The sequence below is a fragment of the Stigmatopora nigra genome, chromosome 6 (genome assembly GCF_051989575.1).
Source record: "Stigmatopora nigra isolate UIUO_SnigA chromosome 6, RoL_Snig_1.1, whole genome shotgun sequence".
Taxonomy (NCBI): domain Eukaryota; kingdom Metazoa; phylum Chordata; class Actinopteri; order Syngnathiformes; family Syngnathidae; genus Stigmatopora; species Stigmatopora nigra.
In genome coordinates, this window is record NC_135513.1 from 9,654,857 (window position 1) to 9,671,332 (window position 16,476).

Here is a 16,476-nt window from a genome sequence, read left to right on the forward strand (position 1 = left end):
CAATATTAATGAAGTCGTCAATATTTCTTGACAATGATCAGTAAATCCATTGCCTGCCATTGACGGCGATGGACGTCCAGACTATTTCTTAACTATGAGTGCCAGTTCTAATATCAAATTGGACTCAATATCGTTGTCAATAACAGTTAAAAGAAAAATGTGATTATTATTATTTTTTAAATGATGGATCTAAATACGAGTCTGGGCTGTAGAAGTTGTGTGTCGGTGTAGTGACATTATAAACCAGTAGAAGGCTCGACACTATTTAGCTGTAGTATGCTGCTAAAACGCTACTGTTGTGTCAAGGATTCATGAGCTACATACATCGTAGATCCCAAGTGAGGTAAGTGCAAATAATCGCATTATTGCTGCAACGTGACTAAATAACCCATGACTACAATTATATAAATGCGCACGTTCACACACTCCTGTCTAAAAGCTCGTTTAAAATGACACTTTCATGTCAGACTCACTTCAGCTAGCTAGCGTTAGCTTCGTTCGCCAAGAATACCAAAGCGAGTTGTTACATGCATTTTATTAACAGCTGGAGAAAATAATCTCCATAAATACGATGAACGGATTGCGTTTTGTTCACAGATCCGTTCACAGTAAATTCACAGCTTTTAAAAAAAATCAGCGTTTGTTAGCTGACTATGACTCTCATAATTTGTAGGCATAATTACTAGGGCTTGGCTCTCACTTTTACACAATTGTGATTTAACCAAGCAAACATCATATTGTTTTTCCAACTGACGATACGAGGTGGTTGTTGAAAAATCGTTACCTGCTGACATTGTTCTTTCAACAAACCATGTTAACCAATTAAACATACTAACAAGTTCAAAACAGGTGTTGCTGAATTGAATATAATTCTTTAGGGATTTATGTTCTCATCAATTGAAAATGTCTGCCATAGTTGATCATCTGTAATACCTGTTTGTTTTTTTTCTCATTTATGTGTCCATATCATCAGACCAAGCCATGTCTCAAGTGGAGAAAAAGGCTGGTCTGCTGCGGAGGACCTCGTCCTCCAAGAAACCACTGAAAGAGAAAGTAGTGTTGATGTATGATGAAATCTTCACAGTGAGTATCACGCACAATGCAACCAAAATACGTTGAGTGGGAGTGTTTTTGTAAACCATGTCTTGTATGTACGTTTTAGAAAGATGACCCGGCCAAGAATAATCCTCGCTTCTGGGATGAACTGTTTCTGATGAAGGTATAATGGAGTTGGTAATGCGTCTCATCTCATTTTCTGAACCGCTTTATCCTCACCGGGGTTACGGGGGTGCTGGAGTCTATCTCAGATGACTTTGGGCCAGAGAAGGGGGACAATGCCTTTAAATAACCTGGCCGTAAGCCTATCCAGCATTTTCTCAATGCATGTATTATTATTTTTTTAATGCATTTAAAAAAGACCACCCCTATTTACTAGGTAAACCTGGAGTACCTGGAGTCAAAGCTGGAGAGTGTAGATGGTGAGGAGGTACAGCGGATACAGGAAAACATCAACAGACTCTTCCATCACAGCGTTCAGGCTCTTGGAGAGGAACATCAGATCAGAGTGGTCAATGCTTTGCAGGTGACTATTTTTTAGCATTTGTACACCCGCGGTGAAAACCTTAAAGACAATTTATCAGTCGACTGAGAAAATATCTCAAATGCAGTTTATGCCAACCCTTCTTTCTCTCTCTCTCTTTCTCTCTCTCTCTGTCTACTTTGCTGGGCTCCCAGACATTATGTGCTCTTTTTAGAGGAGTTCATCAAAAAAACAAGTCCGCATCTGGCTTTGACATCATTAATATGCTTGTGGGCTTTGACAAGGCTGAGCAAAGGATGAAGGTATGCATTTTTCTGCACGTGAAAGAAACTGTTCATTCATGAAAAAAGATCTGAAAAGAGTATCTTTTTTATTGCAGGACTTGATGGAAAGACTGGACAGCCTTCTTTGTGGAGATGGCTCAGAGAGTCTTAAAAGTCTTTGTCTCAAACTTCTGCTGTGTCTAGTGACGGTGAGAAATTTCAGGACAATACAACAGTACTATTGCTGTTACTGTCGCGAACAATTTTGAATATGAATCCTTTTGTGTTGGGTTCTAGGTAACAGACAATATTAGCCAGAACACCATCTTGGAATATGTGATGATCAACAGCATCTTTGAAGCCATATTACAGGTATTGATGAACTGGATTGAGTTGGATGGGTCAGGAGTGAAAATTGGCACAAGCATGTTTAACAAAAAACGTGCACAAATAACACATAATAGAGTGGTACGTACCTCTACTTACAAAATTAATTAGTTCCAGAACTTTCTGACATTAAAGTGAGCATGAGTGTGTATACATATAAAGTCTAGGTCCTATTGGTCACTTTAGTACCAAAACATTAAGCTATGTTACAATAAAATTGCAGATATCAAGGCACTCATACGTTACTTGTATAAGTACTTTTTTCACAATCCCCTCGTACTGACAAATATGTAGAATATGCAGATATCCATACACCCTTACAGCTTTTTAAATCTATGTCTCCATAAACAGTAATACTGTACTTTGTCACGCCACGGAGTCAAACTTGAACTCAAGTTCTGCCTTACGTGTGTTTTATGAAAAGTGCTAGGTTCATAAATCGCGCACAGACACATTCATGTTAAATACAATTAATTATTTCCTAATTTCATCTCTTGATGAAATCGACTACCATTTAAGAAAAAAAATGTATCAATTTATATCCTAAACGAGTCAAATTTGTGAGACACAAATTGATATAATTGGATTGGAGTGCTATAAACTCATACATAGTTGTAATATGTGCGTATTCTGATTGGTAACGCTGATTGACATCTGTGTTTCTGCTCTATCTCCTGTGCAGATTCTCTCTGATGTGTCCAGTAGAGGGCAGCATGGTTATGATGCTGTTGTTCTTCTTGCACTTCTGGTCAATTACAGGAAGTATGAGGTTTGTCATTTCACTAATTTCATGCACAAATATTAAAAATACAATAAATACCGTTCCTCAATTGGACTTACCTACTTTTATATTTTCTCTGCATTTTTTAGCATGTATTGTAATTTTGTCACAAAAAAAATATATACTTTCATTTACCTGCATTTATTCTCTCTTTGTCAGTCTGTAAATCCATATATCGTGAAGCTCTCCATAGTGGATGATGAGCCAACACTGGATGTAAGTATTGTTTTGTACGGTCCTGTGCTAAAGTAAATGATTTCTTTATTCTCAACTGGTTAATTGTCAACCCTCTAGATTCTAGAACAGGCGTCGGGAACCTTTTTGACAGAGAGAGAGAGCCATCAACAATTCACACTTTCAAATATTTTTCCTTGAGAGCCATACACAGATTTTAAAAAGTATGCATACATTAAAATGTGTGCATTTTTTAAAATTCATTTCACCACTTTTAAAGTAGAAAAAGTCATTGGTGTGTTTGGGAATCAACTCTCACTGATATTCCATATTTTTAGCTCACAGGTTAGTGGTGAGCCATATGCACCCATCAAAAGAGCCACATATGGCTCCTGAGCCATAGTAACCCTACCCCTGTTCTAGAATATGTAATGCACTTAGAAATAGACAAGAACAGACTTCTGCATCACAGAATGGGACTTTTACAGAATGTTGTAAATTATACAGTATGATATCTTGAAAATATTGCAGTCAACAAAAACCAAACGTCAGCAAATTTCTCTTTTTTTTTCTTTTTAAGGGTATGGGTCTTGTTGTTCATCATGCTTTAACAGAATATAACCGGTAAGATATACTTCTTTTCAACCTAACAAAAAGTTTAAATGATTTGCACAGATCCGGCTGTTTGCCGCATGGGTTTTTGAGGTGCTTTGAATAAATGTTCTATTTTTGTTGAGCTGAAAAAATCGTGAAAAAGTTATTTATATCCTTTTGTCCTTCCTCCTAAAAAAAACTACAAACTAAATCCTTTAAAATTGATCAAAGTGTCCCAATTGTGTATGTGAGAAACACAAAAACTAGTGAAAATTACTTATGTATGAATTCAAATGAGTAACAAACATACATTTCGTGCAGGACTACAGTGGATATAGGAAGGAAGCTAACGTGAGCACATGGACAAAACAACTTGCATTAAATAGAACTCCAAAGGAGTAATAATAGTCTCTACATCTCATTGTTCAGGACAGAGTAGAGGTACCACTCTACTTGCCATGCTAAGGAGTCGTCGCTTTTAATGCTTCCTTCTGCGTCAGTAGCGTGTATTGCCTTGTAATATAAGTAAACCGCATGGCACTTGTTTTCTGTTTTTCCCCAATGGAAAACAGGGCCTGCTTATTAATTTTATTCGCACCAATGATTATAAATAAAGGACACTGATGACAAAAGGCGGTCAAAAGAGAGTTGTTGTTGTGAGGCTCCAATGGGAAGCCAGCAAAGTCATTTAAATATCAAAGTGTTTCGTAACCTGATACTTTTTCTATTTAGAACCGTTCATTAGTTGATGTACCACTGCATTTCCAAAGTTTGATAATACTGGGCATTCAAATTTGTATCATCCAGTCATACTAGAGTCTGAGAAAAATATTTGTAAAGTTATAAAACTCCCAACTAAACCCTTTAAAAAAATGTTGCATGCAAGATGTGAGAAACACACAAAAATGAGAGAAAATGAAAAGAAAATAATGTATTAAAAGGAATGATAAACATGCAAAAACATTTCCAAAGTGTAAGGAGGAAGCTAATGTTAGGAATTGACAAAGCATATAAACAGAAATCAAAACAACTTCTAATTATGAATGAAAAAAAACTTATGTAGAACATATGTAGAAGCATTCCTAAGTAGAGGTAACACTCTACTTCATGACTAAATTCTTGCTTTTAATGACTCCTTATCATTCTCTTTTTTTTAGGCAGTACAAAGACAAAGAAGAAGAGCACCAGGGTGGGTTCTTCTCCACCCTCACTAGTATGGTAGGTATTTCCTTTTCATGAAGCTTGTCAGATTTGTTGTTCTCTAAAGATAAAAATGCAATTTTTTTTCTTCAAAATCATCCACAGGTGGGCAACATGTTTATAGCAGATTCAGATGAGAAGCTTTCTGTTCAGTAAGTTTCAAGTAAACTCAGTTTTGAGCAACAAGATACAGTGGTACCTCGACATACGACCTTAATCCGTTCCGGAACTGAGATCACATGTCGAACTTTTCGTAATTCGAGCGAACGTTTCCCATTGAAATGAATTAAAATCAAATTAATTTGTTCCAACCCCCTGGAAGAACACCGTGTTCGGGGAAACTTTATCCACAACGCACTAGTAAACGAACAAACAAATTTAAATTATCTTGGATTAATATATACAGACACACTCAAACATATGTTTAATGTAACTTTACACAAAACTAACAAAACTTAACCCTAACCCTTTTTTTTTCTCAATGAATCTGCCAGCTCTGACTTTAAACTTCCGTTTCAACTGCAGGACCAATGAAGCAATTTTGCTGGCACTGTATGAGGCCGTTCACCTTAACCGGAACTTCATTACTGTATTAGCACAGGTAAAATTGTTTTTTTTCTCTTAGTTTTACATGCCAAGTACAGTTTTACCCGTTATCATTTAGTGTATGTCCTCCATGAACGGTTTACCATATTAACTCAAAACTCTTGAGTCTATATTTACAGATTCCTCTGTAACTGGGCTAGTTTTTTTTTTTTGAGTGAAATATCCCGTAATCTCAATAGAGGTTTTTTTTTGTGGTCTTTCTACAGAGCCATCCTGAGATTGACATTGCAACCACGCCAGCCAATCAAACTCCGACTACTCCAACAACGCCACTAGGCACAACTCCACCTGCTCTTGATAGTATGTCATTTTTTTTTTGCCAGAGGTTTGCTTACAGAAGTATAGTTTTTTTGGTTAGGGAGACTTATCACAAGGAATAGCATGTTTGAATAGTTTGAATGCCCTGAAACCTTGTGAGTTTCTAGAATAAAAGAGTAGCTTTTCCTTTAATGCCCCCAACCAACACTAGCTTTTCCACTGGTGCCTCCATTCTTTACTAAAGCTTCAAACTACAATTCACCCTTTAAAAAGTTTGGAATACCCAAAGGGCCCTAAAAAACACCAACATATTTTGCAAGTCTTTTTCCCCTACATTTTTCATGACATTATGGCAGTAGCAAGAGGGTGATTAGACAGAACAGCAAAGCAAAAGGGGCGCATATATGTTTTTAATTTCATTGGTGCATGCTTCTAGGCTGGATAGCCCATGGCGGCTTCACGCACAAGCCACTTTCCTTAATAAATAAGAATTCTTCTGTTAAACCAGTCACATCGAGTGTGCGTTTCAACCTGACTCATGTATGAATCGGGCCTTATACAAGCGAACTAAAATGCGCTCTAGTGGAATGTGGACTGTCAGTCAGAATAGATCCCGTGCTGGGGCAGTCATTGGCGGAAGATGGAAACAACAGAATATGATCGATGAGGACAAAGGGGGTGCTTTATCATTTATGAAAAAAGTAGTTGCCAGGAGAGAGGCTTGTCGAGATGACAATAAATCTACAACATTTCTCTTATCAGCGTTTGCTTGAATGTTTACTACAACCACCATAAGGTCTGCTTTCACTTGCACGAGCCTTTCGAGATTTCTCAAGTTATTAAGAAACTTATTTGGAGTGACGTGATGAATGGGTGGTCAGATATTAATAGTTTTCTATATACACCTGTACTATAATTGGTTAAAGTTTTAATTGTTCATGTTTCGTGTAGTGATGAACAACCCCGAACTGCCACTGGATCCCAACCTGCAGACAAGCAACCTTCTAATTACCTTCCTGAAATACGCCTCTATTGTAATGCAGGATACTAAAGGTAAAGATGACAATTTTCCCCATTCTACCGTTGTATCTCAACTTTCTTACATATAGTTACAGTCGTAGCTCTACTTACAAAATTAATTGTTTCCAGAACTTTTCGTAAGTTGAACATTTCGTAAGTAGGGGTGTACTTTATATGTAAATTCTCTTAATTCGTTCTACGGTCCTCACACAACTACCAACTAAATCCTTTAAAATTGGTCAAAGTGTCCCAATTTTGTCTGAAAGATGTGAGGAAACACAAAATGAGAGCAAATTATAAGGAAATTATTTACTAATGTCTTAAAACAAATAAAGCATCCATGTCCTGACTGTTTTCAGATGAGCATCGACTCAACAGTGCCAGACTGTGCCTCATCATTCTCACATGTATAGCTGAGGTAGGAGCAGTTTGACATCCTGACTCTCGTGAGTTGTCACCTGTGCCCAGGTCCCGAGTTGTGTTAATATCATATTTGTTTGTATGTAATAGGACCAGTATGCCGATGCCTTTCTTCATGATGACAATATGAACTTCAGAGTCAGTCTACACAAAATGGTGAGTTCTCTGGAAATGTTCACTATGTCTCCTAAACTTCTGAAACAGTCATTCTTCTCCGGTCTGAATGAAGCACAGGAACTATTAAGATTAAAACCTGCAAACATCAATCTTATCTTGATGATTTTGTTCTCAGTTGGCACGAACCATGAACTGTTTTCATAAATGATCAGAGTCATGTCCTTTTTCTCATGTATTTCTATTTCGCAGCCCATGAGGCACAGAAAGAAAGCTGTGGAGAAAAACATTCCTTGTCTACCACTAGTCTGTGCTGTTCTAGGTATGACATTTAACATAAGTTGTCACATTTTCATCTTCTTCATTAGTATACACAAATATTGCTGGTTAGCTGGGAATAAAAGCGACATTTTAAAGTGTGTTGTTGTGCATTTTGCAAGACATTTATAAAATTTTAAAATGAACCTTTACACTTTTTTATTTTTTTAACTTTCCATAGATCTGATGGTAGAATTTGTCGTCACACACATGATGAAAGATTTCCCCATGGACTTATACTTGTGAGTAAATACAGCTCCATCACCGCACTTAAAGTTGCATATACATGGCGACCATATTTCCCTCCTTTTAATTTCCTGATCAGGCGCTGTGTTCAGATAATTCACAAACTTCTCTGCTACCAAAAGAAGTGCAGAATCAGGTTACACTACACTTGGAGAGAACTATGGTCAGGTATGAATCTTGTCTGAAAAGAATCATCTTACACACAATCTAACCACTTGATCTGTTAGAAAAGTTCTGTTGACAAAGAATAATATTCAGTTTTGTTTGAAAGAATACTCTTATGTTCAATTAAAAGTCAGCATCTTGTTAATCGGTATAGGCAGAATAATTGATACTGCTCCTGTTTTAAATGTAATTTTTTCCTTTCAAGTCAAAGATTGTTGTGACTGTTCGCTATAAAGATTTCATTTGATATCCATTTTCATGTTCCTAAAAATATTTGGTGTAACCTTCAATTGTAAATTTGCATCTAAGAAGTTACTGCGCCCTAACAACAATTTATCAACCAACCAGCTGTGGTTAGTCCTACAAATTGACTTCGTGGCCATACAATACTGACTGATTTCCTATGGATTTAGGAGCATTGCTAAAATGTACACTCGTTATTCACTTTCAGTTAGCAATAGAAGTTTAAAAGAAGAAATTGGATATCCATAATAAAAGCAGGATGCTGTTCTCCATTGTCTAGCCACTGCAAAGGTTTGCACATGCACCGTCAGCCAGTTGAGAGCAAAGTGCGCTAACCACATGGCCAAATGCCCGACCTACGAGTGCCTTTTAGTCTAGGCCAGTGTGGTTTATTTAATTGTCCAGCACTTTTGCTTTCCTTCATTATACGTCGAAGAAGCATTTCAGAGATGGTTTCAGTATGAGAACGGGTTCTACTCAACAGGCAGTGAGGTACCTGAACAAGTTAAATAAGCAAAGGTTTGACAAACCTGGCCAAATGTATAATGTAACTTGTCCTTTAAATGCCTTCATTCTGCTTTTAATGAACAAAATGTATTATTTTTATTCGACTGAGCGATGTTTCAGGCTAACAGGACATACAGTAATACCTTGAGATACGAGCTTAATGCGTTTCGGGAGCGAGCTTGTATTTCGATTTACTTCTATCTCGAATCAACTTTTCCCATAGAAAAGAACTAAATACAAATGAATTTGTTCCCACCCCCACATCTCTTAGCTCTGTTGGGGAAATACCATTTGTCTTATTAGTCCGTTGATGCTTTTATTTGTTGTACAGCTACATGTAAGAGTTTACACCCTTTGCAAGTAAGAGGCAATTTCGCTCTCAAGTCATTGCCATGTGCATTTAGAAATAAATTGCATCATTGAGTTTGCATAATGAGTCTCTAAAGAAAGAACAATCCATCCTGCTAGCCTTGCTTTCAGTCTGGTCATCACAACTCATGATCACATTCTACTATTTAATGGTCCCATTGCACAGTGTCTCATTAGAATACCGATTCCTCTAATCAGACCAATAATCAGCTTCATTTTCTAGATTGCTCTACATTTTCCTCTCTCGTCGTTCTCATAATAGAAAGAAAAGAATAGATGGAGTTAACTTAAACCAGCAGCTGCTTGTTTTCTTGAAGTGCTTTTGTTAACGTCGATTTATTTTATTAAGTATACTTATTGATATTTGATTACTAGTCCCATCTTTTTGATTACTATTTGTTTATTCTCTCATACTATTGTTGTTGTACTATTGTACTATTATTGTTTATTGTTAGGCGATGTCACCCAGTCTTAGGATTCTATATTGTTTTAATAATAATGTGCGGTACAGTAGGGTTTATTTCTTGGATCAATCTTGCAGAGATTTTCTATTTACATAATTTAGTGAAGCTCCATAGATCTCATGTAAGTACAATTGGTAATACCATATTTCTGCTATGCACTGAACCTACAACAGGTGACGTCTGATATTCGAGTGATCACAAAGTTTGGTGCATCGAAATTATTATATATGTTTTATTATTCCAGATTGTTTTTTTTCATTTTGTGTCTCCTTCTGCTTAGCGCTCATCAACCTGCTCAAGTTTCTACTGTCAAATGAAAACACACTGCTACCCAAGCACAACATCTTTCAGTTGGCACTAATGGTAAGAATCCCAAACTAGATTCAAAACAATATAATGCTGAAAAAAAGGTCAATATGTATGTCGCCTGTGTGTCATGCCTCAGCCTAACAGTTTTCCCTTTTCAGGTGGTAAACTTGTTCAACATGTTCATCACATATGGTGATACATTTCTGCCCACATCTAACAGTTATGATGAGCTCTACTATGAAATTGTACGAATGCATCAAGTGTTTGACAACCTCTACTGTATGGGTACGTGTTTAAACTTAGAATGATGTTTATAAACCCATGTAAAGCACGTTATTTTAGCATGGTGAAATATGATTTGGTTTTAGAATTTAGGCCACTCTTTGAACTTAGTGGCTATGATTGATGCTCCAAGACGTCCAATCCATTCTGACTGGGAATGCTAGCAATAGCGGAGGGTAGTGTTTCCCCGGGATTCGTGTATAACGCGCAACCGAGCTTTGCTGCAGTTTTTTGCTACAAAATTTTGCGCGTTATACTCAAATAAATATGATAATTGCTAAATGTTGCTTCCAGAGCGGTAATTGTCTATATAATTTTCAAATCGAATAATCCCACAGTTCTTCAGTGACTGTTACCACAACATGCAGTCTCCATCAAATTGCAATGTTTTTGTATATCAGTGGTGGCAAATCTGCAAATGTTTCCCCTTCCATGTCAAAGAAGGCATGGTTAAAAACACGTCATCAAAATAAAACGACTATACACGCAGTTCAATGCCGACATTTGGAAGTTACAACGAAATTTAAATGATAAATTCTATAGAAGGTCCAAACCTTGTGTGGGCTTCCTGTGTGTGGTTCCTTTTTTTATCTAGGTCTACATTGTCTTTTCCTGTGTCTGTGCTTGCTACTGCTACAAACTGAATTTCCCGAAGATGGGATGAATAAATGTTCATCTAAATCTGATCTAATTTAAAGTACTACTACAAAGAATTAGACATGAGTGACTTGTTTATGCAATACTGGTGCGTCCTAATGTTTTTTCCATGTGGTTTTTATGAATAATGCTCTCGTCAAAGTTAACCTTCCCTTTTGTAAAAATAAAATTCATAATATTAAAGAGGTTTAATATCTAGACTTGGTCTAAAGTGTAACCTGAGGAATTATACATGAGATAATAACACTTGAACAGTAAGCTGATAGTGGCTGTAAATGAAGCTTTTCATTTCTTACATGACACTATTTTCTTTTCAGTGCTGAGAGTGTCAACAAACACTGGGCAGTGGAAGGAGCCTGCCAGCAAAGTAACACACGCCCTTGTTAATGTTCGGTAAGAAAACTCACACATGCACTCATCTATCTACACGCTCACACCACTAAAAATGTACACAAGAGAGACGAATCACATTGTGAGATGTGTTAAATGAAGTCCCTTGTGGTTGAGGAAGGTCCAAATGCATTGAATCAATTATTTGTATTTAATTTTGTTCCTCTATCCCTACTTAATCCCTGCATTAACTTCTTTTGCCCCAAATCCCTCCCAGCGCTTTTCAGTACGAGTCACACTCATGCTGTCTTTTGCTGCTGGTTAAATAATTCCTGATCCCCAGAGGCTATCCTGGCATTGAGGGACTTTTGGTGATCCTATGAATTTGTTTTTTTTCCTTGTCAGTTACGCTCGCCAGAAGAGCCTGGAAGTTGTAAAGGGTTAGACTCAGGCAGCTCTATATAAACATCAAGGAATAATTGATCATGAATAGATTAAATGTAGGCAAGGGAAGAATGAAAATGTCTTTTAAATGGGGAAAGTAGGTAATTCAACCACTTTGACTTCTCCAGTCTTGTGCCCTTTTGACATTTTCAGGAGTAAAACCAAAAATAATTATTCATTCATTCATTAAAATGGCGCAAGTTAAACGTTACAGCATGCACGCATCCCTATGGCATCAATTTACGTATGTTTGGTCCATTACATAATGTTGAATGATTACTCAGTCTATCATTGCCTTTTTAAAATTCCTTCCTTCCTTCCTTGAGATGGGAAGGTGGTCAACATATGTTTTAGATTGATATATTCTGTTTTCATTTAAAAATATTTAAAAACGTTTGAAATATTTGCATCCCATTGTGTTCAGTCCAATCTTTTGTGTCTTCTACCCACTCTGCTGCATTTTGCAGAGGCTTGAGCTTATCTCCCTCCACCAAGGTTAATTGTACTCAGACTGTCACCAAATGACCCAAATCTACTTTCAAAATATCAATCATACAAAAGGTTTAGCAGCCAATTTAATTTCCTCTCATAGAGAATGAGGTTTTTAGTTACAATATTCGGTGGATGTACATTGGGTAACATGTATAATTTCTCTCTTAGGGCCATCATTAACCATTTTAACCCAAAGATCGAGTCATATGCTGCTGTGAACCACATCTCTCAACTGTCAGAGGAGCAGGTAAGAATACAACTCTTTTTTTTTTTAACTTTATTCATATAAATGAATATATTGTTAGGTTTTGAATCTAACCTAATTCAAGATGATGTTAGTCCCCAAAATAGACGAAAATCATCACATTCAAATAGAACTCTATTGCAAAAATACATAATCAATGAAAGGGATTAGAAACTTGAAATAGAGAAAATAGTAATAATTCAAGTAACCATACACAATTATTCACAATAACAATGTAGAATTATATTATTATTTTATATTCTCTTTGAAAGAACAACTGCAACTGAAAAAAAGTAAAAAATAATGTTTATGTATATATATTTTTTATATTTTTGTCTGTATTTTCACCCTCTTGCTACTCTGACGGTGAAATTTCTCAAATATGGGATTAATAAAGTTATCTAATATAATCTAGTATACAAACTGCACTCGCATGTAGTGATTTAGTCATTTCATGACCATTAAATGAAGTGTTTTTCCGATATGACACAAAATGTGCTCTTACCCTGCCCCTCCATCATTAAGAGTACTTATTAAAGTCAAATAAGAGCACTGCGAGGATAGAAAAACATTTTTCAAAATGATAAGAGAGATGGATACGGCCATTCTAATCTTACTATTCTCTTATCTGCTTGGCTTACTCAAAACAACCAAGCGGGTAAAATGGATCTTTGGGCTGACTGAGCTTCTAGAGTGGAAAAAAACGGTCACCACATACGAGAGATTTGAACATCACCCAGAATATTATCTTATAACTGTTCAGTTGTGATACTGAATCACTTTGGGTCTTTGTATGTATTTTTTCATTGCTTAATAAAGGGAATTGCAATCATTAATAAGGGAAGAAATTGGCAGAGGTTGACAGGAACGCACTTTGTACTGTCACTGACCCAACCCCATCACTTTCTTAGGCTTTCTTGCTCCTCTGAGGAAGGGGGCACAAACACGTATATTTTCATTCAAAGCCACTTCCGCTTTTTTGCATTGATGTGGGATGAATTCATCATGCCGTTTTACAAATATTTCGCAAAGAGCTTACGATTAATCAAAGTACAATATTGGAAAATATGACGGGCTCAGCTGTTTTAGCTCTGTGGTGAGTGCTCACAATAAATGCAAGTGAGCCACTCTTAACATCAATATGTTAAGCGTTTGTCGACATCAGCTGCATTTTTTTTTTGTTTGTGGAGGGAAGCGTTCCAACATGAACCTTTCACACTGCATTTTGAGATCATTAATAAAATCAAGAATGTCCACATTGGCCTCTTATTTCATGGCTGAGAAAGTAACTGTCAAGAGTGGAGTTTTCATAGGATAATTTGCTCATATTTCACTCGAGCTCCTCATCTCAGCTGGAGAAATTAAGCACTCACACTTTGTCAAGTTTGATCATTCGGAATAAAGGATGCAAGCGCTTTGGTTGACTCACACACATTGATGCAGAAGAGCTGGAAATAGCCAACTGACAGCGCTGAGGCACATGACGCCTCATAAATAAAACGTTGTGTTGAAGTACTTAAACCTAATGAATATTTGACTGTCTCCGTATGAGATTGTATCGTGCCCTGTCTCATTTTTGCGTCTGCTTGCGTCAGGTGTTGGAGGTGGTGCGCTCAAACTACGACACCCTGACGCTCAAACTGCAGGATGGTTTGGATCAGTTTGAGAGGTACTCTGAGCAGCCCAAAGAGGCGGCATTCTTTAAGGAGCTGGTAAGAACCCAAGAGCATCTGAATATGATAAAATACACTGTCATTAGCAGGCCTGTAAATCACAAATTTCTTCACGGTACCATGCAGATACTTTGGTTAACAATGTTATTACAAAGTCTGTCACAATTGTTTATATGGTATTATACAGATTCAATACAATAGGTTTTGCCGTGGGCCACATTGAAAACATGTCATTTTGATTCCATCATTTTATTGGTTATTCACAAGAAATTCAGTAAAAATTGACATCAGGATCCATAAAAAAAATCTGCAATTTGTATGTTTTAGCAGGAAACATGAGGTTTGCATGGGAACCATATAGTTGGACAAAATGACATCTAAATTCACGTTTAAAAGTGTTTATTTTACTTTATTTTCTACTTTTACACAACTGCGCTGTGTGGATAAATTTGCATACACAGAATGCTGAAGTGTAGGGTTTAGCGTTGTAAGGATTTCCACTTTGGTTATTTTAAAAATGTCTGCATTTTGGTCATTTTAAAAATGACTGCATTTTCAAAAAGCCTTCACCTTGTAAACCACGGGTGTCAAAGTGGCGGCCCGGGGGCAAAATCTGGCCCGCCACATCATTTTGTGTGGCCCGAGAAAGTAAATCCCGAGTGCCGAATTTCTGTTCTAGGATCAAATTAAAATGAAGATTATAGATGTATATCATATTTCTTGATTTCCCCCCTTTTTAAATCAATAATTATAATTTTTTAAATCATTTTTATGTGTTTTTAGTTCATAAATCATTTCGTAAAATCTAAAAATATATAAAAATAATTTCTGTTTTCCACTATAATATGGAACATAATGATTAAAAGAGATTTTCCTTTACTAAGAAAAAAAAGCTCAAATAAACATTGTTTTAGATCTATAAAAAAATGAACACTTAGGGCTTTTGATTCAGTTCTTTTAATCCTTTTATAAAAATATAAATAAACTAAATATTATATATAAAATGGTCCAGCCCACATCAAATCGAGTTGACGTTAATGTGGCCCACAAACAAACCCAAGTCAACAACAATGGGGCTGTTTTGGGAAAGTTTTGGGATTTTTACCCTTGCTATCATTGCCATGTAATCATCCCCTTTAAGATGACCAGAGAGCTTTCTGAGTAAAAAAAAAAAGTGCTGATATTTTTAGTTTAATGTCCAAAACAAGCTTGAACTTTGTAATGGTGCACGGAGGAAATTGTGTGATAAAGATGTGTCGCATTTGTGTGTTAAGGTGCGCTCCATCAGCTTGAATGTGAGGAAGAACGTGTCTTTGAATACTTTGAGTCAGGATGTCCTTCTCAAAGAGTTCTCAACCATATCCTGAGATCGATCCTGGTGGACAGTGACATGCACAAACACAAACTTAGAATATTTCCTCTTTATTCCTCTCGGAATGTCTCTCACAAGTCGGAAGCACCTTTTCAAGGACTCTTTAGCATGGGTGCGGGTTTGGCTCCATGTGAGCAAGCTTCAGTATTTGCTGGACTGTTAACAGGCAAGAATGTTTCCTAAAGTGTTTTTCACACTGTGTGATCCTTGCTGTGATCGGTGTGTATTATTTATTTCTCCAAATTAAGCTTCACTTTTCTCTTGGCTTTTGTGACAATAAGTCACAACATCATGACAATTTCCTGGTAGAAGTCCTGGAGTTATCTAATGAAAATCATGATTAACTAACTACTGTATAGATAGTGTGCCAGTTATTCTTTTTAACGGAATATGAAATTAAATTTCGTGAGGTTTTTAAAAAGTATGATTTCTTTTTCACTAAGATTTTTGTTTTGTCTGACAAATAAAAAAAATGAATATGATCACCTGGGTTTCTCATCCATTTGTGTCCCCCTGAATTACAAAAAAAAAAATCATGCCAGTCTGTAGTTTGCTCTGGGATACATTTTGTTCTTGTTTTTCGAGCTCACATAGTTGAACTCTGGCTGCTATTGACAACAATTAATGTCAAATCCATTTTTCCTAGTAGTGGCTGAATCAATAGTACAGTGTTCCCTCGGTTATCGCGGTTAATGGGGACCGGGACCACCCGCGATAAGTAAATTTCCGCGAAGTAGGTATTCCCTTCCAAAATGCTTATTTTTAATTTTATTAAAAAAAACATTTATTTTATTTTTTTTAGTTTATTTTTTACCCTCCCCCCTGTATACAGTACACCATATAGAATACGGGTAGAGAGAGTGAAATTCATGTTATAACAAAAAAAACCTGAAAAATAAGATTTCTCAATGTAATATTTGGATTTTTTTATTTTTATTTTTCCCCCAAAAATCTGCGAAGCTCTGAGTCCGCGGTGGCTGAACCGCGAAATAGCGAGGGAACAC

The 16,476-nt window shown here is 36.5% G+C and overlaps 1 protein-coding gene across 1 annotated transcript; it reads left to right on the forward strand.

Annotated features, from left to right (window-relative positions):
* Nucleotides 1–74: 74 nt before the first annotated feature.
* Nucleotides 75–15,955, forward strand: armh3 (armadillo like helical domain containing 3). Its single transcript, XM_077719617.1, has 26 exons — nucleotides 75–343; nucleotides 974–1,083; nucleotides 1,163–1,219; nucleotides 1,436–1,582; nucleotides 1,735–1,842; nucleotides 1,920–2,012; nucleotides 2,101–2,175; nucleotides 2,873–2,959; nucleotides 3,131–3,187; nucleotides 3,726–3,769; nucleotides 4,897–4,957; nucleotides 5,045–5,091; nucleotides 5,465–5,540; nucleotides 5,752–5,845; nucleotides 6,755–6,856; nucleotides 7,183–7,241; nucleotides 7,334–7,399; nucleotides 7,610–7,679; nucleotides 7,857–7,917; nucleotides 8,001–8,089; nucleotides 9,950–10,032; nucleotides 10,137–10,263; nucleotides 11,235–11,310; nucleotides 12,352–12,430; nucleotides 14,023–14,139; nucleotides 15,375–15,955. The coding sequence occupies exons 2-26, from the start codon at nucleotides 982–984 to the stop codon at nucleotides 15,465–15,467; spliced, it is 2,070 nt and encodes a 689-aa protein (XP_077575743.1). The 5' UTR covers nucleotides 75–343; nucleotides 974–981; the 3' UTR covers nucleotides 15,468–15,955.
* The last annotated feature ends 521 nt before the right edge of the window (nucleotides 15,956–16,476 follow it).

Excerpts from the sequence above, each read along its gene's own strand:
- armh3 (XM_077719617.1), top strand. The coding sequence starts at position 982 with ATGTCTCAAGTGGAGAAAAAGGCTGGTCTGCTGCGGAGGACCTCGTCC. Across the intron at positions 3,770-4,896 it reads GCTTTAACAGAATATAACCG|GCAGTACAAAGACAAAGAAG; the intron begins GTAAGATATACT and ends TCTTTTTTTTAG. Across the intron at positions 4,958-5,044 it reads TCTCCACCCTCACTAGTATG|GTGGGCAACATGTTTATAGC; the intron begins GTAGGTATTTCC and ends AATCATCCACAG.